This window comes from Chrysemys picta, chromosome 1 (genome assembly GCF_011386835.1).
Source record: "Chrysemys picta bellii isolate R12L10 chromosome 1, ASM1138683v2, whole genome shotgun sequence".
Classification (NCBI taxonomy): Eukaryota; Metazoa; Chordata; order Testudines; family Emydidae; genus Chrysemys; species Chrysemys picta.
Window position 1 is genome coordinate 294154540 of NC_088791.1, and position 27986 is coordinate 294182525.

The following is a 27986-nucleotide window of genomic DNA, read 5'->3' on the forward strand; positions in this document are numbered from 1 at the left end:
AGAAGCTGGGAATGGGTGACGGAAAGGATCACTTGATGATTACCTGTTCTGTTCATTCTTTCTGGGGCACCTGGCATTGGCCACTGTCGGCAGACAGGATACTGGGCTAGATGGACCTTTGGTCTGACCCAGTATGACCATTCTTATGTTCATGTTTTCATCCTGGTCCCCACCCCTACACACTTTTTATCCTAATGTTGCCAGGGAGCAAATTCTGAGGGCAAGTGAGGGCAGAATTAGGGCACCACCTACAAGGGTGTTACTGACTTAGCTGAAGGGGAAAACAGCTCTGACCGCAAGTGCGCTCCAGCATCCCCCACTATCGCAGCCGCAGGACACGCCCACGCTGGGCTACGCGTTAGAACGCTCGCTCCACCCCTCCCTCTCAAACCACCAATCAGCGCTTGGCAGCCCCCTCCCGCAGAACCTTGTGTGTTGCAGCGCTCCATGGATGGAACGCTGAGCCAGAACCTTGGGCGGATGCGCGACTCGAGCCCTGGCAGCTCCCTGCCCCGCATAGTGCAAGCGGGATGCGCGTTCGCAGCCAGGGGAAAGCGGAGGCTGCAGGCAGCCCTAGTAGTTGCCGCCTGTGTTTAGGCAGCAGGGGGACCGGAAGGGTAGGAGGAAGCAGGAGAGGGTTTCCTGAGATGAGAGATTACTTCCGTCCATCCATCCTGCCAGCCACCCTCTCCTCAGTCTGCAGCCGGCTGGGGGTACTGAGGAACCAGCACCGGGTCTCAGGGCAGTAGCAGCCCCGCTTGCTCCAAGTCAGGGGGGTGTTCTTTAAGGGGGCGTTCTGTTGGCTCGTCACAAACCAGACCCAGAAGCCAGGTGGCCTCCGGAATTTCCGAGCTCCCTAAATCTCCACCCCAGAGCGATGGTGGCCAAACAGCGGATCCGGATGGCTAACGAAAAGCACAGCAAAAACATCACACAGAGAGGGAACGTAGCCAAAACCCTGGTAAGGTGACATGGGAGGAGGGGGCAGAGGGGATTGCGAGGAGGCAAGGCTTCTCTCTGCCCATTCCTCGGCTCAACACGTAGGGAGGTGTGGGAATCGTGAGCTAAAGGGTTAACAGGCTACAGGAGCCCCGGGGTGGGGAACAGAGGATGATCCTTCTTGTGCTGCTGACGGGAGTAAACGCTCCAGCCAAACTAGGGGTGTAGAACAATCAGATGGTTAAATCAGGGGCTCCTGTCCCAAGCTGAGGCAGACTGGAGGAAATGTCACACCTCGATGACTGAAAGTGTCAGTGTCTCATGGAAAACACACAGCAAAATCGTTCACCAGGCGAGGAAGAGACTGACACACACACACCTTCCATCTAAACACCCAGAAGGGGGAGAGTCTGTAACACAAAGAAAAACACACACATACACCAGCCACTTGAGAAGAGAGAATGCAGCACACACAACACCTCCATCCCCATCGAGGGGGACTAACATGCAACAATATCCAGCAGGGCTGGCTGCTGCAACATTACAGCTGTTGGAAGTGCACCCGCATGGAGGTGTACTCTGAAAGGGTTCTAGCTCTCTAACAGGGACAGCACTAGTGGGAGTTATTGTGTTTTATTTCCTGTGGCATCTGTTTTTTAAGAGATTAAAACATAACAGTTTATTTGACTTTACTAATTGTAAAATGTGTTTTCGTAGGTGAAAGTCTTTTAGGCCTCTGTATCTCTTTTTTCTTTGCTATTTTATATGAATGAGCTGTTTGGCTAGTTGGTCTTTATGGCTTTGTCTTGATGAGGAAAAGTAATTGAGTTTAGATCAGTTTAGTACAGGTTAGCTAAGTGCAACCTAAACTTGACCACTTTTCCTCATCAATACAAAGCCTATGTCAATACAAAAGAGATAACTCAGATGTGATCCCATTTCATCTTTTAGGGCTCACTTCTGCCCTCAGCTACAGTGGGAATAAAATGGAGCCCTGACTGTGCTGGCAGCTCAGCTGGGACAACAGCCCTCACACCTGATGAGGCAATAGCCTTCCAGCTAACGAAATCTTGCGTATTACTTTAAATAAAGGTGGCACTTGTGCTCCAGTTGTATACGCTGAGATAGAAAATCGAAGAGCTTAACTGTGCTCAGATGCATGCATTTTGTTATTAGCAGTGGACTGGGCTGAGCTACTGACATTTCAGCTGCTTAAATTCAGAGTGTTCAAAAGTGCTCTTAGAAAGCTGGTTAATGGGAGAGATTTTCATTTGAGCTCTAGCTCCCCTTTCCTCAAAGTTGTTTAGAGCTCTTGCTATTCTAATTCCACCCACAAAACCTTGAGTGTTTATTAATAGCTCACTATCCTTTCAGAGCTCTCCTCCACGCCAAGAGTGAACTGTTTCAAAGAGAAGCCTGTTAATATAATGTCAGGGAACTGCTGGAAATTCATAGTTGGGATTTTTGCTTTGCCAAGAAGCTCTCGACACGTAGGGCTTGTCTACACCTGTAAGTGTAAACTGTAAGGCTGCAACGGCGCCACGGTGGGGCTTAGTGAAGATGCTACCTAGAACTTCTCCCATTGGCGTAGGTACTCCACCTCCCCGAGAGGTAGTAACTATGTCAATGGGAGTAGCCCTCCTGTCAACATAGTGCTCACTGTCTACACCAGGGGTTAGGTTGGTATAACTGTGTCGCTCAGAGGTGTAGATTTTTTACACCTTTGAGCATCGTAGTTATACTGAAATAAGTCTGATTTGGGCTTGGTCTATGCTAATCTCCTAAAACTCCCCTATCCCAGACTCCTGAGTGACTGAGCTAGCCTAGAAAACGGGATTTCTATTCAATTAGATTTGGCTGTAATCTAGCATTAACCTGGTTGAATCACCTTAAAGGTAACCTGAAATGCTCTTTAAAAATACATTAAAACTGCTGATGTTTTCAAATCCTTAACACAACAGGTCGAGTTATTTTTAAAAAAATAAATGTATTTTAAATTAAAATGTTTTAAGGTTGATTTAAAAATGCTATGCTGTAGGGCAGTGCCCTGCCAATGGCCAAAAGTAAGGGACATGCCTTTGTTTTTTCTTTACCACAAGTCACGTGACTGCTTTTCACTATTGTTCCTACCACTCACTGATGCGTGAAGCAGCTTCTCTGAATGAAGTGTCTGTGACTAACAACAGACCTTATCTCTGGTGAAACAAATTGTCTGTGACTTACTTTTATTATTTCGATGCCTCTCCTGTTTCTGATAATACGGAGCACTTAGGTTTGATCCTGCGCCCCATTCAAGTCAATGGGAAAAATCCCACTGATGAATGATGGAGAATTAAGCCCATATGTAGCACTTTTTGCCCAGAGATTTTGAAGTGCTTTAAAAAGCATTAGCAGCACTATTTAAATAGATGGGGGAAACGGAGACACAGAGAGGTGGTATGACACACCCACGTTAAGAGGGCATGTCAGTAGAAGAACCAGGGATAGAACCCAAGTCTTCTGATGTGCAGTCTGGTGCCCTACACACTGGATAATGCTACCTTCCTCTTTTCTGTCATCCCTTTGGTTTTTCTCCTCTCACTCTTCTTTGTTTCTGACCTTTTTGCAATCCTTTCCCTTCCTTCTCTCTTTTTTTCCCCCCTTCTCCCTCCCAGTCTGCTTACTTCTCTCCTCTCACCCCATCTTTTGCCATTCTCCTTCCATTGGCCACTCTTCTGCCTTCAGCCTCCACTTACTTGGCACTTCTTCCACACAGCGCTTCTAGAATTAGATAGTAGCAGCAGCTCTAGCTTTCTAGAAATCAAGCTGTTTTGGATCAGGACTGCAGACCCATTATTATTCATATTTGTAGCATAGTACCCCCTAGGGGCCTCAACCAAGACCAGGGTCCCTTTGAGCTAGGCACTGTAGAAACACATAGTAATAGACAGTCTTTGTGCCAAAATACTTACAGTCTAAACTGACAACAGCTGGGAGAAAGCAAGTATTATTGTCGCCATTTTGCAGATGGAGAACTAAGGCACAGTGAAATTAAGTGACTTACCCAAAGTCACTCAAGATGTCAGTGTCAGAGCTTGGAATTGAACCAAATCTCCAGTGACCATGAGCATCACACAACCATCCTTCCTGAATGCACAATTCCACAGCTTGAATCCAGATATGACTATCAAGTCCTCCTTTACTTGCCCTGCCCAGTCCTGATCTTAGTGCTATGTGAATCATCTACTTCCATTGATTATGTCCATAGTATCTCATGTCATCATATAACCATCTGCTCATGTCTTGGTTGGTAAGAAGCTTCTAAGTCCATCTATCCACCTCTTTCCTCTGTGTGGTCCTTGGAATCTTACAGTTAACACGTTTGTATTTATTCTTAGTTATAAAAGCCTCTATCTAGTGCTTTAGGCTCCAAACAATAATCATACATCAAAACAGAAGTCAGCAGTTCAAAATGGCCATAGAAGACCATCAACCTTCTTCCTTCCTTCCTCTCCACTTCCAAGTGACCTGTTAGAACATTCAGTCAGGCATCCTTAAAATAAACTGACTAGAGCTCCGACTGGTATCGGGGTAGCCGTGTTAGTCTGTATCCACAAAAACAACAAGGAGTTCGGTGGCACCTTAAAGACTAACAGATTTATTTGGGCATAAGCTTTCATGGGTAAAAAACTCACTTCTTCAGATGCAGTTAAACAGTTCTGACTGTTTATCAAATGTATATTTAACTTAAGGATATTTTTGGCACATGCTAACCAAAATAAAATAAAAAAATGAGTGTCCTTTGATATTGTTTCTAACAATTTCCTCTCCCGGTGGATGGGGAGTGGCTGTAGGATATATACTTTGTTCTAAAGTGACAACCCAGTCAGGGAACATAATTATTTTTCAAGTATCCTACATCTATTAGGTATCTCAGAAAATACCTAAGAACATGTTTTCTGTCTCAAAGAACTTAAAATATAGATACAACAAGGGAGACTACTAAACAGTCCAACTGTGGGAGGGGAGAGGACAGAAATAGATAAGCAAACATTGGGGAATAAAACTCACTTTACCTTTCCCTAGAGAAATTCATGCCAACTGATCTGCAGAGAATCTGTGAGAGGCATTATTCTATTTAAAGGGGGGGAAATGGGAGATTTCAATATTGTTGAATTAAGCTGTCTGATCTACTGTAAATACAATTATCCTCTATTACTCTTCCGTTAGCGTATTGTGCTTCAGCTTTTCCTTTCAGCTTCTTAGCATTCCTGGGAAGCAGTTATGACAATGGAGTAAACTGTTTTACGTTGGACCTTTTGAGTATGTTCAGTGTTTGAGGTTTGAAGCTGAAACCATGCCAGTTCTTTATCTTGATTTTCTGCATCTATTTTTAAATGAGCTACCAAGACAATTGGTTAAACTGGTAACAAACTGAAATCTTCTTTTCCCCCCACATTTTAGAGGCCCCAAGAGGAGAAATATCCTGTAGGACCATGGCTACTGGCACTGTTTGTTTTTGTTGTCTGTGGATCAGGTATGAACACACCACTGAGAATAGATAAAGAAGGGCGGGGGAGGGAGTTGAGCTGACAGTAGAAAAGCATTTAAGAGCCTGATCCTGCTCCCACTGAAGTCAGTGGCATGGTTCCCATTTACTTCAATGGGAGTGAGATCATACCCTAAAAGTTTGTGGACAAAATTCTGACCCAGGACGCATGCACACAACTTCCACTGCAACCAATGGGAACCTCTGTGTGTGTATTTATGAATAGAATTTGATGCTTAGCATACAGTGCGGCTCTCGATCTGTCCCAGAGAAACTTACGTGAGCATTTAGGAAAAGTTTCTGGAGATTGCAAGTGGTTTAATATATTTTTCCTCTCAAATCTTAAGCAATGAATGATAATTATATAGTCTTGCTTATAACAAATGCATCTTAAGAGGAAAGTTTTTTCCACTTTCAGTCTAAAACTGGAGTTTCGTTTCTATGTGGGACTGGATGGCTCAGGTTCCATGTCCTATTAATTTTTCTTTCACCTTTAGGCTGCAGGTTTGAACCTGGGCTGGGATGGTAATAGTGTTACCATGTGATGAATGCGAAATATATTCAATGGCCCAAACAAAATGAGTTCTTTATAGCAGTCCAGTTCCTAGCAGACAGGTGTCCAAATCACAAAATCTGCATTATAATTTGGCTGCAGGTGGCACACTTATTGGCAGAGTCAGAAAAGAGGTCACTGAATGGGAGAGATTTAACTACCTTCCAGAGCCAAGTTAAGACTCAGTAGTGTGCGGGAGCATATGATTCCACTTTCTTTGCTTTTGTACCCAGAGGAGTTTCTTTCCCCAGATTGTCAATCTAAGATCTTTCACAAGAATTGACGTGTGTTTGATAGTAATTTTTTTAAGAGCCCCAATATGGAACGGGTCATAGGAAGACCCACCCTATGATTAGTCCATTGGTATTGCATTGCTTTCAGAAATGCAATGCAGTGGCCTTTGTGTTGATGTCTGACTTAATGAATGCCATTTTTGAGAACTTTCTGTTCCTGTTTTTTCACCTAGTCTTAAAGCAGGATTTCAACTCCCCCCAAAAACAAATGGTAGTTATGGTAAATCCACCATGGCCCATTGCAGCTAGATGTGTTCTTCTGATGCCTCATTCCTTATGCACTCAAATCTCTCCCTCCCACCAAAGTCAGTTGGGAGTTTTTGGTGAATGAGGGTTGTCCCTGTAGTTATGTATTGCTAATGCCAATAATCATGTAGAGCATAGCATTAGACTGCTGCAAACTCTCAGGCCTTCAGCTAGCCTGCAGCTCCCAACTCCATTACATGTCTTTGGTGTCCTGTGAACTTTCATGTTTATTTATTCCCTTACGTGGCCTCTAACTAAGAATAAAGACGACAATGCTTTTTAGACACATCAGTTGTGATGTCAGTGTCTCAAGAAATAATAGTTCCTTCCCATGACAAGACATCAAGTGGTTTCAAACATGCTCTGGCAGAAAGAAAGAGCAGGGTCAAAGTGCAGCTCCCTAGTTAGTTATTATTTCTGTTGCGGGGGAGGGCTCCACTGTACTCGGCAGTGATGGCCAAACAGCACACATGCAGCCCCTACCCCAGACTTCACAACAACACAAACTCTAAGAAAAGTGACAAAAAATGAGTAATTTTTTAAAAAAATTAATTGAAAATAAGTCAATAAAACAAAATCAAAATCTTAGTTTTATTTTCTAAAAATTAGTATGTTAAACAGCTGAACATGGGAGATGCAGAGAAGATAAATAAATAAGCTGGTGATAAATGACGGAGAGTACATCCAGTTGATTGCCAAGAACGAACATTTTGTGATCTGGAATCCAACCCTGCATTCTTTACTCATGCTAACCAATCACTGACTGAAATGGGAGTTTTGCCTGAGTGAGAACCACTGAACTGGTTTCATTATCTGAAGAGACAGCATAATAATGTGGCTTAGATGTTTATCTTTGTCATTTTTAGAGCTTGATCAGACTTTAGTCTTCAGTAATGTATTGGCTATGGCTATGTTTGTCCTTTCAGTAGTGAATCCATTAGACAAATGCCTCCTTTTTCCACAAACATTTTCAGGGCTGTTCTTCTAGGCTATTACAATTGCACACAGCTTTTGCTGTAACCCTTTTAATTATTATTTGCTTTGTGAGCCCCATCCCCAGGGTGCCAGGCACTGTACAACCATGTAACAAACAACATGGTACCTGCCCCCATCGCACATCTCTTTGCACCATGCAAATCAAAGGCCAGATTGTGCCACTGGATGAAGTACATGCATGGCTACCATTCCATTTGCAATGTGGACCTCAGTTTTGAGAGGGTGGCATTTTGGAAAAGGTTTTTCAAGGTTATTGCTGCATGAGGAAGGGAATTCCTAGCTTATATAGCTAAGATTTACAGATGTTAAAGCCAGAGAAGACCACTTGGATCGTGTAGTGTGATCCCTACATTTTGCAGGACTAGTCTCCACTTAATTCCTGCAAATGTCTTATCCACTATCCAGTCACCTCCATTGGTAGCCTCCACCCAACGGCTGTTACTGTTGAGAACTTTTTCTTAATGTCTAACCTGAACTTTTTTCCTTTCTTAGCTTCAGACCATTGCTCCTTATCTACCATCTTCTGAGAATGGAATAATTCCCTTTCTTCATTTCTGTTATTACCTTGAAGGTATTTATAAACTGTGATCATGTTTTCTCCCAGCCCTCCCCTAGTCTTCTCTTTTCTAGAACATGCCCATTTAGTTCCCTCTCTCTCTCCCCGTAGGTTATAAACCTGATCCTTGTGTCCTTTGTGTTGTGTTTGTATATACTTCCTAAATGTTGAGGACTGGAAAGAAACACAATATTTCAGGTCTGCTACATGGTCTGGCCCTATTATCTCTCTAGTTTATACGTGTGAGCCTATTTATGTATCTGAGACCAGCAATGGTTTCTGTTCCATTTGCTTGTTTTGCAGTGGTGTTGCACTTGAATCTAATATTTCGCTTGCTATATTACTATCACCCCTTGGTCTTTGCAGACATCCTGTTTCCCAGATAGCTGTCCTTCAGTTTGTATCAGTGCTGCTTACTTCCTCTTCCTAGGTGAATGGCTTTCGTATTTGATTTCATCTCATTGCATGCAGCCCACTCTACAAAATGATTCTTATCCTTCTGTGTAACTGGCTCATCCTGCAAGGTTGAGATTGTCAACAGTTTGAGCACGGTTGAATTTACATCTTCCTTTAGATTACTAATTAATGTATTAAATAATCTGGACCCTAGTATGTGTCTGTGACACCACATACAGAGAACTTGCCGTTTACAATATCTTTGCTCCTCAGATCCTCAGTCAATTTCTAATCCACAATTTGGTATTTGTATCTTCTTGCTATTAGTCACTATAGTAGAATTAAAATATACTGGTATAAGAAAAATCTTATTAATATGAAGGTCCCAGACACCCAAAAGCCAAGGTACCATTTTCACCTCTGCCACTGATTCACTGTCTAAACTTGGGCAACTCACTTAACCTTACTGCGCCTATGTTCACTCATCTGTATAAAAGATATAATGCTCACCACTCCGAGGCAATGTGAGGTAACATTAATTAAGGATTGCAAAGTGCTTTGAGACCCTAGAATGAAAGTAACCATATGAGCATGAAGTATTATTGTTGTGAAAGCTGTCTGGTTTCCAAGGCCAGCTGAGATTCTAATGTCGTGGTACAGGATCTGTACATCACTGGGGGATGTAAGTGAATTTACCTGAACTGGAGTTGTTTGGTAAATCCATCCATTTATTAACTAAATCAGTAAAGAGAGCAAAGAAAGGTAATTGTGTGGAGTGATCTATTTTAACAAACCCATGTTGGTGTAGAGATGTCTTTCTCCCAAATGTTTACATTGACTCTTATTTTGTATGTTCAGAGAGTTTGCCTAGAACAACTGTCAAGCTAATTGGCCAGTGCATATTCTTCTTGTTACTTCCTACTCCCTTTGCCCTTTTTACAGGCACCTCTCCTGACCTACAAGCGTTTACTGAAGAGATTGAGAGCTTGCAAGATTTCCTTTGCAACTTCTTTTAGGATCGTCAGGGGCATTGTGTCCACGGTTATAGATATTTTGCTCCATCCGGCACTCTAGCACCAACTCTTTGTTACTCTCTGCTCCTGGCATCTCCAGCAATTGTCTCTAATAATTTCCCTGAATCCTATAGGAGGTTGTCCCATTTTCATGATAACGAGTTGAAAACTGAGCACCCATAGTTATTTATTCCAATACAAGATAAATGAAGCTTTCCAGGTTAGAGAGCTGACTTGTTTTCACTGGTCCTTCTCCCCTCTCTCTTTGACCCCTCACTTTTCTGATTGTATTTCTAAATTCTTTATTCCTTGTGACCAATTCTCTTCCTCCCTAGAGCTAACACAATTTCATTTTGCTGGTTTGTTCCTTTTATGCTCCTCTGTGGCTAGCTTGAACCTACTCAACTCTCCCTCCTTTTCATTTCCTATACACACTTCCTTCAATTTCACATCTTCCTGTGTCCAGCTCTTCAGTCTAGATGGGTTTTTATGTTTGTCTTTCCTCTACCCTGCTGCCTGTTCCGACTGCAACTCATTTTATTCTGCCAGCTTCCTTATTTCTGCAAGGTTTGCAGCATGAACATGTAGGGAAAGGCTTCTGCCTTTTAGAGTTGGGGATTGAATCCAGCAAGGTGCTGAGGATCCTCAAATCCTTTTGAAGTCCCCTGACTAGACGCACAATTACAAATGCCACCTTTGGTCTCCCAACACAAAGCAGTGGCACTGGCACAATGTCAGAGCACCCAGGACCTCAAGACCATTTTAACGCCCCTGCTTCATGCCTACTAAGCCATCCTTGTATTTTTAATACTTGAGATGCTGCTATGCAACCAATAGAACTTACTCCACTTATTAATAATCCTTTGGATCTGCTAGTTACTAACAGACCTCCTTTCTGGGCTCTAATGTCCATGTTGAATATTGTCTCCTTTTAGTGCCTTCCTTTCTGTCTCCCCCGTTTCTCTTACTCAGCCATACACTCACTGGCACTGTTATTCTCTCAGCTCTGCTCTCCCACCATTAAGTTATTAACTTCTCAGAGTCTAGACTCCCCACTTCCTTTCTCTCCCTCTCTCTCTCTTTGAACTTCCTCAGCAACTCCTCCGTCTTCCTGTTCCTTGCTGCACTTTGGAGTCAGATGTTATTAAACAGATTCACTCACTGGTTTACAGGCAGAGCTAGATGCTCCGTGGAGTTTGGTTTTTACAGACCCTGTTGCAAAAACAGTAGCTTTCTACAGTACAATGGGTCAGGCAAACTGGGCCTGACAGGGTGACAGAAGCAGGTGATTTTCACTAGTTTTGCTGCTCCATAGCCTAATTGACTTGTGATTCAATTTAGTAGAATATTGCAAGAGGCTGGACTGCAGGGCAAATCCCATTCGATTGAGAAATCCTGTTTATTTAAGCAAGAAAAATAAACCTCAGAGAAGTGAATTATAAAAGCACTTACAGAACAAAATACGAAACAAACAAAATCATGTATTAAAAACACCTACAAAATCAAAACCACAAACCCTACCCCAAGCAGAGTTTCCACCCAAAAGAACCGCCAGAAGCTCCATGAAATCCACTGTGGGCTTTGCTATTGCTATTGATTTTCCACTGAAGGTGCTCAGATAATAGAGTGATAAGTGGCAGTAAAAAGCTCTATGATAGATAAGAGAGTTCGAGGGCCTGCTGGAATTTGGCATCACTTCCTTGACTTACATACACCAGCAGAACATCTGGCCCCTGAAGTTGGCCATTATTTTAAGTATTACTCTAAAAATAAAATGGGTTTGGCCTTGTGTCCAAAATGAAGGTCTAACTCTGCAAACCCTCGTAGAGGGAGTCCTTAACCATGGAGTACGTCTGTAAACCGGCTGGAAACGTGCTTCCCAGGGTGGGTAGGCAGACACCTGCTAGCACAGCTCAAGCTAGCACACTAAAAATAGCAGTGTGGCTGCGGTGGCAGCTTGGGCTACTTGCCCAGCCCCTTGGGTACTTACATGAGTGGCTGGCCGGAGCCGCCTCCTGGGCTGCTGTGGCCACACTGCTATTTATAGCGTACTAGCTCAAGCAGAGCGAATGCGTGTCTGGCTAGCCCCACTGGGAAGCACCGTCCCAGCTACTATGTAGCCATGCCCTCATTGACTTCAGTGGAACTTCTCAAGTGTCTGCAGGATGAGGGCAGAGACTCGGCATAGATTACTGCAGCTCAGCAATCAAAGTGACGCTTCCCGATCTTATGCCTTCTACCTTCTTGGTTTAAAAGAAAACAAGTTTTTCTCAATTTTTCTTAAGTTTTCCAAACACACACCTCAAAGCTCTAAAAGGGCAACAGACGAGGGAGCTCTATGAAAATACAATTCCAGGGCACGTGTCTTTTCACGGGACGTGCTCAGCATCTGCAGCTGCGTCAGCACAGCCTGACTCCTGCACTTGCGCTCACTGGTTCCAGCAGACGGATGCCGTTCCAGAGCTGGGGGATTAGGAGGCAGTGATGGTACAGATAAAGAGAATTTATGTCATGTTTGTATAATTAAGAACTAAGACTCGATCCTGCAGCCTTTCAAGGTATCGAACGGCCCGTGAAATCAGTGGGAGTTTTGCTTGCATGAGGTCTGCAGAATCAAGTCCTTAGTAATTCGTGTATTAAATATACTAAAGGACAGGAAATACAGTTACTGAATGCTCGGGTCTTTTTCTCTGTGGAGGTATAATACCAGTTTGTGACATCAATTTTGATACCAATAGAGATTTCTGTTTCAACCGTGATGGCAGAATCGGCCTCGTAAGAATGGCCATACTGGGTCAGACCAAAGGTCCATCTAACCCAGTATCCTGTCTTCCAACAATGGCCAATGCCAGGTGCCTCATTTCCATTTAGCCAGTTCTGGTGAACTGTCCCATTTTGAAGACTATCTTCTGATTTGCATACCTAATGGCTAGTAAACAGTAGTCAACACTGCTCTTGTTTGTGGGCCGCAAACATAGGCCCCAGTCCTGTGAGTCTTTGTGGGCAGACACACGTACGGAGGGCTCTGCATGGGTCCACTGGACCTGATCTGTTTGCAGGCTTGAGATGACAGTGCCCCATCTGGCAAAACCTTACTCCCAAAAATCATCCCATCAACTTCCATGCAGCTCCTCACATGAGTGCATTTTTGCAGGATTGAGCCCACGGTATGGAATAATACAGGAGTTTAGATGGCCCAACCCTACAAATCAGCTTTAGCAATAATTAAAGTAGGCCAGATTTGTGAGAGGTTGTATTCCTGTTACTGGTCTACCTACTTAGAAGGAGCCGTTTTATAAACAGCCTGTAACAAGAAGTGATTGTTCCCAAGAAAGAGACCCACCAACTTGTTAAGTGCACGCAGCTGTGCCTGGTAGCGCCGCTGCACACACTCTAGTCGAAGGGGTCTAATCCCTCATCAGCGCCGGAGGATTTACGCATGGTACTTCCATTAGCATTCCTAGACGGTACCTGCATAATCCTTTTTGCATCCGTGGGGGAAGTAGGCCCCTACTCAAAAGAAGTCCACTGATCGAAGCATTTGCTAGATAACATCTAATCATGCATGTGAGAACACGAGCCATTCAGCTGGTTAAAGCAGCAGTATCAGAGTACAGGATTGAATTTCAGGAAAGTTAACCAGCATTTGAACAGCCTCTCTTTTTGCCTTGTTTCAGCTATCTTTCAGATCATTCAGAGTATAAGGATGGGCATGTGAGGAGCTGCGTAGATTTGACATTGCCTTTATCATCCAACATGGTGGACCAGATACAATTTTAGCCTGACATAAATGTGAAGAACTCTTATCTGAGAGTACCTTTGTGTTTCCTCTTGAATGGGGCAGACCAAATTACCTGTTGACCTGTCATATCGGTTGCATATGTGTTTTAACTGCCACAGCAGAAAAGGACATTTTGCTTTTCTATTGACTTAATGAGTTAACCACATTGGTTAGCTGTCAGTGCTGTTCAGTTGATTTATTTCTTCTTTTACCTAATGTATTTATGAGTGATCATGTGAGTGCCTGTTTATCTACTCTGTACATTATAATTGTTTTATGCTGGAAATTTGTTTTTATTACAAATAAATATTCATGTTCAACTTGACTACATTTGTTCCATTTTTTCCAAACGTCTGACAGTATAAACAGCCTTCCCTCCTTCCCCCTCAACAGACACACTAGTGGCCAAATCTTGAGGTCCTTACTCAGGCAAATCTCTCACTAGATCTGATTTGCCCTCACACGGGTATAAATCAAGAGTCACTAGAGTTACATTCTTTGGAGTTGCAACTGTTTTACACTGGTGTGAGATGAGAAATCAGCCCTACTGGAAGGTCTGCCTGAGCAAGAGCTAATTAAAAACTCAGTTAGGACATTGAGAAGAGTTATCATGTTATAGCCATTTAGGAATTATGTTTTCACAGCAGGATGGTTTCAGGATTTTCCTTTGATTACCAATCCTCTGAAAGCTGTTTGCAAAGAAAAGCCTTCCCTTCCCAAAGCAACAGGAGTGACTCAAGAGGAGATTTAGATGAAGTGGTTGGTGTCCTGAGGTTCTTTCACATCCCTTTATTTCAGAAAGTCCTTTCTGAACCCCCAAACATGTTTAATAAAGTGATGATTGTTCTGTAGATGCTGAATGTCCACCTTAAAGAAACTTCTTCCTAGTGTTGCACACCAGGACAGGGAAAGATCATTTCCCAACACGGTGGGGGAGAGGGAGGATTTGCATACGCACAAGTGGCAGTTAGGTGACTAACCACAACTGACTTAGACCGTTAACTACCATTTGTGCCTTTGAAAATCCCCCCCAAAAAAACGCTAAGCTGGGATTTCAAAGAGGCTTAAAGTAGGTAGCATCCAACTCCCTTAAACATCTTTGCAAATTTGAGCCCTCTAATTATGGTCTCAAAATGTAGTTTTTAAGAGAGGATATAGGAGAGAAAAGCCAAGACCCTTCTCAACTTTGATCACGGACCTGAACCATCACTGTGCTTCTCTTTTTATTACAGTTTCAAAAACTGTTGGCGACTGAAAGTAAATTATCTTTGCCTGGATGAGTGGGAATAATATTAGGAGCATATTTCCTTTTGCTATCTCTCCCAGCCCCTCTTTATAATTCTACCCACAACGGAGCAGCTACAGTCACTACCTGCACCCTAGGCAAGCAGTCTCCAAGATGGCAATGCTGGTCTGTAATGATCTACTCTCAGTTGCTACAGGCAGAATACATTTCTTTTCCCTTCCCCCACAGACTGAATATTGCTCCCAACCCCAACTAACATGAGGTGCTGTGGGGTCTCACCTGTTGTATCAGTGCATAGAGATATCCATTAAGGGATGGACTTGCAAAGGCACAAAGGAGAGTTAGGCATCCAACTCCCACAGAAAGTGAGTGGGTGCCTTTGAAAAATCTGCCCTTAAGCTATCAAAAACAACCACCACCCCAGTTATTTTTAAAAGTTAGGGACAATTGTCAGCTCCTAACTCCATTTTTAGGCACTCAATAGAAGTGGCCTGATTTCCAAAGCTGCTGAGTACACCATGCTGTAATTACACAGAGTAGCACCTAGAGATCAGGGCCCCTTTGTGCACTGTACCGTACAAACACATAGGAAGAGAGAGTACCTGCCCAGAAGAGATTACAATCTAAATAGGCAAGACAGATAATTGGTGGAAGAAGAAACAGGTACAGAAAAGTGAAGGTGACTTGCTCAGGGTCACACAGCTGATTATTTCCGGCTCTGCCATTCGTTTTAGGGTTGGTCAAAAGTTTTGCATCAAAACTTTTTTAAATGGAAAACTGGGGTTTCAATATATTTTTTGAAAAGTGAAATGAACAATGTCTGCTTTCTGCAGAAAGTTTCAAATATTTATTTAAAAAAACAAAATATTTCATTTTGGCTATGCTGCCGTATGCCTCATGGGAGTTGTAATTCAGCTGCCTCATTCCCCCAATATCATTTGTACCTGAGAAGTGTCGCCAAGACGGTCTCTCTCTTGATGCACCATGGCCCAGGACTCCTCGGATGCACTGCCTCCCCACACCAAGGTGGGAGACCATGGTGCATCATTGGAGATGTAGTCCAACGAGGGAGTCTAGCCTATAGAGGAGAATGGGGGTATGAGGCACCTCAGAAGCATTTCCAAATCAAAATATTTTTGGTTTTTGGCTGAAATATTTCACTTTTTGAAATTTTCTGAAAAGTCAGTTTTCCGTGGAAACCTCCCCTCCAATCGTGCCCCCCCCGGCCCGCAACTACCATTTTCTGACCAAGTCTAAATTATTAGCTCATAAGTTAAATGAGTTTACAGGTATTGGTCTAGTTCTAGTCCATAGTTGAACATAACTTTGAACCACAGTAGGGTTGTCAGATTTTGTTGAGGAAAAGCCCTGGATTGGGATAATGCAGGGAAGGATTAAGGTGTGACAAATCCGTGAGGGAAAGACTGCACAGAACAGCACCTTTCTGAATTGTATTGTTATTTATAGAAGGATAAATAGAGTATACACGTCAGAGCAAAGACAATCAGGGAAGTACAGCATAGAATCATAGGACTGGAAGGGACCATGTATCATGCATGTATCATGCTGTGCAATATCACTGATGAATATGGTACAGTGTGTGAAGTAGGGCCTATGTCTACACTACAAGCTAGGGGTGTGATTCCTGCTCATGTCCCATACTCGCACTTGCTCGATGAGAGCTAGCATGAGTATAACTAGCAGTGCAGCTACAGTGGCACTGGAGGCACAGCTGAGCCGTGTCGCCTTAAACCAGTGCGTACATATTTGGCACAGCTCAGCTCTCCCCACTGCCACTATACCATGGCTACACTGCTATTTATACTTGAGCTAGCATGAGTACGTGTGCACAAGCAGGTGAATCACACCCCTCGCTTGTAGTGTGGACAGAAGCCTAAGACAGAAAATTATCTGAATGTTGCAGATCCCTTCATCCGTTAGCTAGCTGGGATCTCGAACGCTCCATGTCAAATGCTTTAGTCTTTCCTATTTAGGCACAGTTTAGTGCTACTAATAAATACAGTATACTGCATTTTGTAGTTGTATCAAGGGCGCACGCTGCGCCCCTCTGGTTTCGGCCCCTGTTGCCCCTGACTGATTGAAGAGAACGCCTCAGCTTGATGCAACACCAGTGTTCTTTATTTACAGTTGTTTTCTCACCATCACTTTCCACCTATGTACAAGTTTCGCAGCCAACTTTGCCAAGTTCAGGTCTAGCCAGCAACAGACTCGAAGCCCCGCGCCCCTGCCATGCCTGGCCTCCTCCCAGCCTTTATAGCCCTGGCTAATGAGGCTGGCAGGTGCTGCCCCTTACCAGGCAGACACAGGGCTATCCAACCAGCCCCAATCCATTCCCCTTGGTTGGGGCTGGAGTGGCAGGGGCTGATTAGGTGCTTCTCACTCAGCACCCTGTCACACACCTCCCGCCTTAAGCAACCGCTAGGTTTGGCCTAGCCCAGCCTCTTCTCCCTCTACCAGGGGGTTACTCCAGGGGAGTCCCTCGCCACCCACTGGGTGATCTCCAGGGTCGTCCTTGTGGGGTTTGTTCATCCTCCACCCACTGAACGTATACTTGGGGGGGGGGGGAGGGAAACAGCCCCTCAAGTCCGTTGCCACCCATAGTTTTTCACACCAGTCACAAACTCAGGTTTGTTCTCTCAGCTGATCCCCTTTTTTCCCTAGCAGGGGATCAAGGTTAGTCCAGGCCTCCTTACCTGGGGGTTCTGTTTTGGGGCACTCCCTGGATCTCCTTACCTGGGAGTTCTATTCTGAGGCACTCCTTTGGCCCCTCCCCCTCTGCTCCTTTTCCTTCCCTATTCGGGCTCTGTTGTCTAGGGTTTTTTCCTTGTTTTCCCTGGGGACCTTGGTCCTCCCCCTCACCGGTGTCCACTAATGTAGGGGGTTCTCCTCCCTTCTTTGGGGGTCTCTCCCTTTATCTGCTGGTGGGTCTCCTCCCACTGCCTCCTTTCCCTTTTGGGAGGGGGCCCATGTCTGTCCCCAGTACCAGTGGGTACAGTAACCCCTCCACTACCCCAACCCGTTTCCAGGCAAATCTGCCCCTTGCTCCCAATCCCCATGGGGGCACTCTAGCTTTATCCTCGCCTCGGGGATAAGCCAATGTGGCTTTACCAGCCCCCTCTGGAGGAGTGAGCAGGCTGAGGCCGTGTCCACCAGGCCCCTCTGGGGCTTCCTTCCACCCGCACTGAAATGGTGGCTAGTCCTCACCTGTTCCCCCGCACTCCAACATTAGTCTAGCTGCAAAACTCAGCTAGGCCACATTCCATCTCCGGGCAGTCCCCCCTTTTATGTCCTGGCCGCCCGCACTGCCAGCACATGAGCTGTCCAGGGCGACCGGGTGAGGGGGGGGGGGCTCCCCTGGTCTCCTCCTTCCTCTCTGGGCCCTTCCTAGGGGGAAGGGGGGAGAAGTGTTTCTCAGGGTTTTTTTCTCAGGGTCATCGGCAGAGCCCATCTTACATAGGCCTAATGCCGTTGCGTGGGTTCCCTCACCTCCCGGGGGGCTCACCAGTCATTGTAGAAGCTGCTGCTGCACATTGGCCTACTCCTTTATATATAAAGTCCTGGAGAGTTTTCTGTTGCTCCACCTGCCAGGAGGATAAGGCCTGCCTCTCTAGCTCGTGGGATTGCTGGAAGGCTTGCAGCGTCTTCTGCATCTTCTCCCATTGCTTTGCTAGTCACTGCAGGGTTCCCTCCATCTCCGGGCTGCCAAACTCTTGTGCTGGCTTCAGATCCCAGACAAGTTCCCATGTGTAGCGAGGGCGCACGCTGGTCCCCTCTGGTTTCAGCCACTGTTGCCCTCTCCAATCAGTCAGGAACGCCTCAGCTTGAAGCAACACCAGTGTTCTTTATTTACAGTTGTTTTCCCACCACCACTTTCCACCTATGTACAGGTTTCGCAGCCAACTTTGCTAAGTGCAGGTCTAGCCAGCAACAGACCCGAAGGTCCCAGTCCCCCCCACGGTGCCTGGCCTCCTCCCAGCCTTTATAGTCCTGGCTAATGAGGCTGGCAGGTGCTGCCCATTACCTGGCAGACACAGGACTATCCAACCAGCCCCAATCCATTCCCCTTGATTGGGGCTGGAGTGGCGGGGCTGATTAGGTGCTTTTCACTCAGCAACCTGTCACAATAGTTATTGTAGTATCAGTATTTGATACAGTTGCCTCATTTGTAAATACCTATCTTATAGAGGCATTGGGTGGCAGTGTCTGTAAAGCCCTTTAAGCTCATTGAACAAAAAACATCATGTAAGTGCAAAGTATTATACACTAACATTTAACATGACAAATGGAGCTCTTGGTATCTCTTTCTGAGATACATTTTCATAAGACACTCATTCCTTTCCCTCCTCTAAAGACTGTTTTTCAAAAGGATGATGTGAGACTTCACATTTATATAGCAGTTTTCCTCTTCAAAGGGCCTTACTAACTAACTAATTACTGTTGAGTGTTCATCCATCACAGAAAAGCTCTTTGTTTTAGCATTGCTTGTATACATCTGCCCTGGCACCAACGTATGTTCTGTATTTCCATTTTCATGGTTTATGGAAACAGGCGGCTTCCGGGACAATGCTCCAGCACTTCGATTTTATCTGTTTGGTAATTTTTCTGATGGTAAAATGTGCTAGTTTGTTGAATAATTCCCCATCACTTGGAACATTTAAAATCAAGCTGAACACACTAGAAAACATACTGTAGGGAACAGCCTTGTATTGGCAGGGAGAAGGACTGGATGACTTAATGAATCTTATTCATTTCCAACTTCTATATTTTCTTTAAAGGCTAATCTTTGCTACTGATTTTCTACAGGCTTGTTTAGTTCTGCAAGGACTTAAAACACACTTTAAAGGTTGTTCAACGATACAGTCACTATTGTGGTTAGTGTTTGTTTTGTTTTTGTAAAGGTTGCTGCTATTTTCAAGTCTGCTTGATCTAACCGATGGTTTGAGAGAACAAAATATGCAATGCTTCTTGACCCTTTATTGCAAAACACAACCTGGAATTTAGAAAGCTCGTTTCCAGAAATTTCTGGAAGTTGGCTCTGCCCTCAGCTGCTGATGAGACTGTGAGAAAGTAGCAAGGATTGTAAGGATATTGTTTCTTTAGTCACAGAATAATACCTGGTCTTACAGCTTATTACTTTCCTAGTAAAAGGGCTTTTACAGTACGAGCTATATAATACGGAGCAGTAGCTGCCACACAATGGCTAGGTTGTAGACAGTATAATAAAAGCACTGCAGTGAGTCTTTTGTGGTGAAAGAGTAAATGCCACTGCCTCTAAAATGAAAGCAAAGTCTAATCTTATTGAGGTTATATTCAGTTACAGTACTGTGGGACACCAATTAGGAAAGCTACAGCCCTTTACCTGTTTGCAAAGCTAAAGGCAAGTGAGCATTTGTCTTTTTGTTACTTCAAAAATCGCGGTGGTCTTTCTTGGCCCTTATTGAACAGATTGAATTATTGACACAGATAGTCTGTACAAAGTGGAAAATCAGAATGATTCTTTAATGTGATTGCTTTTTTAAACATGGAGCTTGCTGTTTTTGTTATGATTTAACCTGCCACAGGACAGGAAGAACTTTCACATCGCCCTTAGGAACTTGGGACTAGATCCTGTATTTCGTTTTCATCCAAACTCCTCTTTACTTCAGTGCAGGATCAGGGCATCAAAGCAACAAAGGCAGCGCATGCTGCTGCAGGAGGATCCATGTACACAACACAATCACTATGTTGGAGGAGGTGGGTAGAGAGGGAGGTGGGCCTGTTACAACACAGCTCCCGTATCACCAACCCCAAGCCTCTGAGAAACTCATGAGTAACACCTCAAAAATACTAAGCTTTTGGAAAATAAATACACTTGGGGTTCTTTTTTATTTGCCTTCTGGTTTCTGACTCTGTAGGTTACATTCAGTTCAGGTTTTCAAGCTTCTCTCCACAACCATGAGGGCTAGAAATTTACTTTTTTTTTCCCCAATGAGAGCTCAGATTCTCATGAGATAACAGGATGCCAAGAGCTCAGCTATCATGAGAGTTGTGATAAAATTACAAGAGTTGGCAATACTGCAGTTATAGCTGTAAACACAGTCTCATCTTATGGTGTAGATCGGACGTAACTGTACTTTAGCAGTGTCCTTGTAATACAGATGATGCTTGTGTACAGATACGAAACAACAATCGACTGTCCCAACCTGTAACTGACAGCAGAATGTTTTCAAAAGGTGATACCGCCTGGTAGTTTAGAGCAAAAATGTAAATATGGGTGTAGTTTTTTTTTTTAAATCTAATCTAGTTTTGTTTTAAATATAACCATGGTTTGTTTGAATTGAAACATCCCCATAGTGTCTGCAATCCAGCTGTTCTGCGTTGTGTTAACATAGAAAAATCAGAAAGTGAAACTTAATCAAAACAGAAATGAAACTGTCAAGATGGTTTGCAATGTCTAAACCAGGGGTCGGCATCCTTTCAAAAGTGGTGTGCCGAGTCTTCATTTATTCACTCTAATTTAAGGTTTCCCGTGCCAGTAATACTTAATGTTTTTAGACGGTCTCTTTCTATAAGTCTATAATATATAACTAAACTATTGTTGTATGTAAAGTAAATAAGGTTTTTAAAACGTTTAAGAAGCTTAATTTAAAATTAAATTAAAATGCACAGCCCCCCAGACCAGTGGCCAGGACCTGGGCAGTGTGAGTGCCACTGAAAATCAGCTCACGTGCCACCTTCAGCTTGCATGCCATAGGTTGCCTACCTCGGTCTAAACTGAATTAGATGCAAACAAACAATACAAATGGTGATAAGAATTTAGATTTTTTCAAAATTCTTTGAGTTTAAATAAGTTGTAGGTGCTGTTAGGAACACAGGCAAGGACACTATATATTAATCTGCCAGTGTTTCTTTAAAATAAATATACCAGTATAAAGGTGCTTATATTGATATAAATTATCATATACTGATATAATCACCTTTATACCACTAAAAGTGCATTGACATGAACTATATCAGTTCCTCAAATGATTCACTTAAAATAGAAAAAAAAAAAAGTGTGCAAATCAACCCTTCAGAATGGTTTGGTTTTTATCAGTATTAAGTCCTTGGTAACATTTACAAAGGGATACAGGTTCAGAAAACAATGTTCTGGCATTGCAGCACCAGTGTCATGATGTATTATTTTATGTCTGGCACTTTACTATGCATTATGTATTCAAGTGGTGGCACTTTCTGCTCAAGAACACACCGTATCATGTAGCAGCGGGAATTCTATCTGGTTTATGTATACCGATGAGCTGCTATATTTGAAGACTTTTTTTCCTCTTACGGTGCTGAATCTGGGCAAGATTTTAATAAGCAGAGCCACCAGAAATTAGGGTGACCAGATGTCCCGATTTTATAGGGACAGTCCCGATTTTGGGGTCTTTTTCTTATATAGGCTCCTATTAACCCCCACTCCCGTCCCGGTTTTTCACATTTGCTGTCTGGTCACCCTACCAGAAATCCACATGTGGAATTTGCATCCTCTCTAAGTCCCTCGGTTGTCCTGCAGATCTTTAACATTCCTCCTCCTTACTATGTAATTAGACTTTCTTTTGTAATGAAAGTTTAAATCTTTCTGGTTGCGAGGAATGGAAAGGAAACAGATGCATTGATATCTGAAGGCTTTTCTACACTGAAGTTTTTATTTCAAGTTAACTGACAACCTAAGGCTTTATCATCACTGAAAACAAAAACACAAGATGTGTTTGAACATCAAGCTTGTTATCGGGAAGTAAAACAGATAGTTTTTACGTTGATGTACCTGGTCAAGGTCAGCACTATACCCCCCACATGGCATTGAACTAGACTAGCTACACTGAGGAAAACTGACAATTCCTGGTCTCCACTAGGATTTTCCAGCGAGTTAGCGGTAAACATTTTATTTTTGGCAGAGAAGCCAAAGAGAAACCCAGAGCATCAGCATCCTGAAACAAAATTAAGTTTTTGGATTTGGATTTTTTTTCCCCAGGGGTGTGTGTGGGGGAGGTGGGAAGGGGAGTATCCAGACCAGCCTTTAGAAACCTGTTAACCACCTGGAGTTCAATGGCTAATCAGCTAACTCAAAATAAGACACTCTAGTGTAATCAAGTCCTAAAACAATAGCACTGCAGTGTGAACTGCTCCCATCCATCTCAATAGGGTGTCAACACAAAAGCCTAATTGTGGCAATTTAAACATTAACCTATAAAGTGTTTCATTGGTGCACGGAGAGGCTTTAATCGGGTTTAAGCCAATTCTTTTTTAAAAATCAGAAACAAACAGCTAACCTGCTCATCTAGCAAAGAGCTGTTGCCACTCATTGTAAAGGGTATTCAACAGGACTAAAGGACAGGAGACCCTCCCTCAATCCATTTCAGCCCTAGATCTCATACACAACTAACTTCTCAAGGTTACAGGCAGAGGTCAACCCTCCAAGCTGGCACTGTTACTCCTCCTGGTAGCATTCACATGCTGTTGCTCATGAGATTCTGCTGCAGCACAGGAATGAACTGGAGTGGATGCTGGAGGGGGTTGCTTAGCGCAAGCTGTCTGTGTGGATGACCCCTTTTGTAAAGGGACCACTCAGCTGAACTAAAACAAACGCTCTACTCCCAGAAAAGCTGGCTGGAAACTTGGTGCTTTATTCAACTGCATGATCTGCCCCACAGACTGGAGGGAAAACTCACACTTACAGAACAGGAAGGAACTTGGGGTGGAGCATGGCTCCATCCCATAATACTCAGGATAAACCAGTTAACCCTATCATGGCCACTTTATTACAACCCCTTCATGTCCTTTTCCCACGCCCAACTCTGTGCCTGCTTTCATGCTGGCCCATATGCCTAGAATCCCTTCCTGGCCCCATGGACCATGCCACCTCTTTTTCCTCCATGTCTGTTTTCCAATCCAGGAGAATTATAAACTAAAGTATTTCCCACAGTGAAAAAAGCAACAAATACAATATATTGCAAACATTCACCACTGCTTTGATACTCTCTCAACATTGCATTTGCCTCTCCAGAGACCATGTTATTGTATTGTTCTCTGCTGCATCCTTTCCTCCTCTTAGGCTTCCCTGCGTGGTCAGCTTCTACCTCATTTTCATCTTAATGAAGACTGTCAGCACCTCAGCATCTCTACATACAGACATTGGAAATACCGAAATTATTCCATGCCTTGTAAAGGCCATGTGCATCTATGGCACTATGTAAGTAAATAATAGATACACTGGTGCAACAAGCCACATGCTAGCTAACACATACTAGGAATTGAACTAGAGAACCTCCAGAACTGAATATTTAAGTCTATACAGCTTAAACTAAAGTGCCAGGCTCTACAGGTGGAGACAGTAACAGTCGCATATCCTTTGTGGATCAGGCAGAGAGAGGGATGCATAACACACATTGAGCTGTGGGTTACACTGGCATCACTCTTCTCTCACATAGATCTCACCGAGTTTGAAGGACAGCTGCTGCTCCTTACTAAGAGCCCTCCCAGGGACTCTCTCTCAGGACTTAGTCCCATCATCTCTCTAATTCAGCGTGCAGTAGATGCGAGACCACTGGGGGAGACAGATGTGCTGCACCCCCAATATGTAGCTAACACCCAGCTTTAGAACTGTTCCTCCAGGATACATATACATGTCAGCTAGGAGAGTGCTGCCTTTCTTTAGCAATTCTGAACATGGCTGCCTGGAAGCAGGAGACATCTGACTATGCCACAAACTGAACTAACTTTAAATATAGTCTCTTGCTTTCTTTTGCTTTTGTTTATAGACTCTGGTTTGTTTGGTTTTTTTTAAACCTCCCCTCCAGTAGCTTTCATTTGTGGTTGGGTGAGCTTCTATAGCCAGCTCTAAAAGAATGGTTCAGACTGAACTTTAAATAAAGAACTTTAAGTCAGTTAAGAACGTTATACACAAGTCTTTGGTATGTCTCGGGTCCGGATGGTGTAAGGGACTGGTAATGGGAAGTCTTTTACTGCTACATGACGAGTTTCTATGTGGTTTAGGGAGGTAGTTATTGTCCGTTACCGTCTCATGCTGATCTGAAAAGAGTTTGGTGGCTTAGTCCAGTTCCTAGGGTTGCTGCCACATCACAAGACCACCACAGTTGAGAATGTAATCCTTGCTGGTAGCCTGAGCAAGCAGACTAACAATTGCCTGAGCAGGAAAACGAGACAACACCTCTCGTTTCCAGAAGTTGTTCCTGCAAGTGATGGTGGAGGCACATTGGTGGGACAGTGTGAGGAGTGCTTGTTCAGTCACCGATGTGCAATTTGGATAAACAGGCAACTCCAGTCTCTAGTGCCATCAGTGCAGTCTCTTCTGCTACCAGTTAGGAGATTGCAAAAAGTTAACACAAACCAATGGGCTTTGTTGCTACACCATTATATCACTGCATCAATTTCTACATTCATATCAATACGTAGAAAGAAGAAAGGTCAAATTACTTACTGCCATTAAGTCAGGACATGTCCTGTCTTCTTCTGAAATATGAGGATTCTGGACGTGATGGCCCAATAGTCTGAGGCAGTAGAGCAAACCACGTTCCTAGACAGGACTTTTTTTGTAGCTTGTCTATTTCTGCCCCACAAGACAAAAGCCTTGCTTTTGCACTGGGATGTGTCCTAATTTCAGCCACTAGCAGCCAGTCACTGCTGCAACTGCACAAAGGCAAACCCAGAGCAAGGAAAGCTGTGACTTGCACTGGAGGACTTCACCCATGTTTCAAGCAGGAATAAGCTGCACTGAGCCAAGTTTCATCTTTCCTTTTCTGTACTAGAAGACTCCATTGGTGCAGCTATATTGGATGCTGGCCACCAAAGACTGTAATTGGGGCAAACCCTTGCTGCAGAGGACAGAATTCTTGCAGGGATTGATTTTGCTTCATAAAAGTCTTGCCAAAGTTAGAAACTATGTTGAAATCTTAAAGTTTGATAACACATCTGATCAAATTGCAGCTGTCCTTCCTGATGGATGTTGAGTGGTTGAGCTGCAATCAGAGCACCAGCAGAAAGGCAAACTTTTTCCTCAGTGATAAAACTGATGGGAGGGAGAATAAACATTATTTACTATGGGATCCACAGTGAGTGGGCTGAAGGAGGTTAAATTTAAGAACAGAAGTTTGTGAAGACATCCAGGGTATGTCTACACTGCATTGTAAAGCCGGGTATTAATGGGTTCATGTACACTGAAAAATCCTGAACCAAACCAAAACATGGCACAGTGTCTCAACAGCCTCATGCTTGTGGGGCTCATTCTGTGGCTCTAAAAATAGCAGGTGTAGGCGTTCCCACTTAGGCTGAAGCTCAGGGCCTGAGACCCACCCACCGCGCCAGGTTTCAGAACCCGAGCAGGACAACAGAGATTTATAATGAGATGCTCAACACACAATAACTAGAGAATGCAAATTGGCCTGCTTACTTATGCATTACCAGCCTAAGCTCAAGAACAGTTTTAAACAACTATTAAAAAAGCCTATTTTGACCTACCTTCAGTGGCCAGCCCAAGTGTAGCATTGTCAAGATGGTTTGGAAAAGGTTTGGAAAAGCTGCAGTGTAACTAGGGCCATCCACAACGTCTCTCTCCCCCCTCCCCAAAAAACTCAGGCCTTGGCTACACTCGCGGCAGCGCTGTGAAGCACGAGTGTAGCCGCGCCGCCGGCGCTGCGGGAGCTCTCTCGCAGCGCTGCAAGTACTCCACCTCTCCGAGGGGAATAGCTTGCAGCGCTGCGAGCGAGTGTGCAGTGCTGCAGGCGCTGATTACACTGGCGCTTTACAGCGCTGCACTCGCTGCGCTCAGGGGGGTGTTTTTTCACACCCCTGAGCGCAGCAAGTGCAGTGCTGTGAATTGCCAGTGTAGCCAAGGCCTCAGAGAAGGCAGTGGGACTGCACCATATGCCTTTCAATGCAAGGCAACAATTGGGGGATTTCTGCTTCACTGTAGCCAAGCGACACTTTGTTGATTTTTGCTTTCCAATGATTTCCCTTTTTCTAGGTATTTACATTGTAAGGAAATGTGCTTATTGGCATTGTTGTTTTTATCATCATTGTTGATTTTAACCTCCCCTCTGACAGGAATTAGACCCTACTCCAGCAGACGCTGACTAGCAAATGATGCAAACGCTCTAGGGTGGGATTTTCAAAAGCACCCAGCGTTGATCTCACTCTGCACTTTTTGAAGTCAAGGGTAAAATGTCCCATTGATTTCTATGGGAGGAGGATTGGGCCAATGCCAAATGCTTTCAAACTCTCTCCTTTAGCACAGAGAAAACAGCAACTTGCCCTTAGGCAAACAAGGGTAAGATCCCCCAATGCACATCATGACTTTCCTTGTTTATGTCAGGGGTTTGCATCAGTGCAGCTATGCTCATTACTGGCTGCCAGGGACTTGAGTTGGGCTAATTTTCAATATAGAGAAGGCCTTAGATTTACAAGTTGCTAAAAGTCCGCTCTACCCAGAACGTATTCAGAGAGAATGTGGTAAAATATAGAATTCTAAGTAAAAACATTTTTTTAACCATTATTATTTGGAAGTCAACTAGCTGCTGATAAAATGTAACCATTTTTTTTTTTTTTAATATGAAAAAGTACTAACTAGAATTTTGGAAAGTGTTAAAAGTAAAATAATTTATCCTCTCCATCCTCAGCTACCTTTGCACACTCCTATTTTCCCTTTATAAAGGAGAAGGGGTATAGAATTCCCTTTGTATACATCTGAATTTGTTTACTATGGGCATAAATGATTTCCACAGTAAACTTCCCTAGTAGCCATTTACAACTTCACTAGCCATTTCCCCCCCTGAGGCATACAGGGTTGCCTTTCAGGCTATACAATTACTCCATATAGAATTAAGGAGAGGCACTCGTACACAAGGTATTGCAATGCCTCCCACCGTTGTTTAGAAGATATGTTCAGGTACAGATTGTGTAATCTTTAAATACCATGTTAGGTAAGTATAACTTCTATCTAGGTATTTATAATGCACCCAGAATGGTGGCACATATGAGAACATATGAACTTGTCCTTGCTTTAAAAGCATATAGACATTTACAGGGGGAAAAATGGGGGAGGGGAATATGATATGAAACTACTTGTCTATATGACGAATACTTTTTCTATCCATACTACCACACCTCGTCACTCTGCATATTTGCTTTATTTTAAACAGCAATTAAATTCCAGTGGGAAGGTAAAATGACAAACTAAGGGCTTATCTACATGATGCCAAAGCCTGGACTACTGGGATATGAACTATAGAGGGCTCTAACGTGTTGCACTCTGACCCACGAAGACCCTGCTGGGGTGACCTAAAAGGTACCAAGTTAGCATTGTAGTCCTATTTCAAACAGGACGCTGTTAACGCAACCTAGCTACCTTTTAGTTTGCACCAGCAGGGTCTATACAGGACAGC

General features: G+C 43.7%; 1 protein-coding gene across 2 annotated transcripts; it reads left to right on the plus strand.

Moving 5' to 3' along the window:
* Positions 1 to 422: 422 nt before the first annotated feature.
* SERP2 (stress associated endoplasmic reticulum protein family member 2) lies at positions 423 to 13626 on the plus strand. 2 transcript variants are annotated; one of them, XM_024104322.3, is made up of 3 exons: positions 423 to 961; positions 5383 to 5455; positions 13198 to 13626. In XM_024104322.3, the coding sequence occupies exons 1-3, from the start codon at positions 878 to 880 to the stop codon at positions 13236 to 13238; spliced, it is 198 nt and encodes a 65-aa protein (XP_023960090.1). In that variant the 5' UTR covers positions 423 to 877; the 3' UTR covers positions 13239 to 13626. The 2 variants fall into 2 exon arrangements, 1 of the variants encoding a protein (XP_023960090.1); XR_002888691.3 differs by lacking the exon at positions 5383 to 5455 and having other exon boundaries at positions 821 to 961; positions 13198 to 13336.
* Positions 13627 to 27986: the final 14360 nt, after the last annotated feature.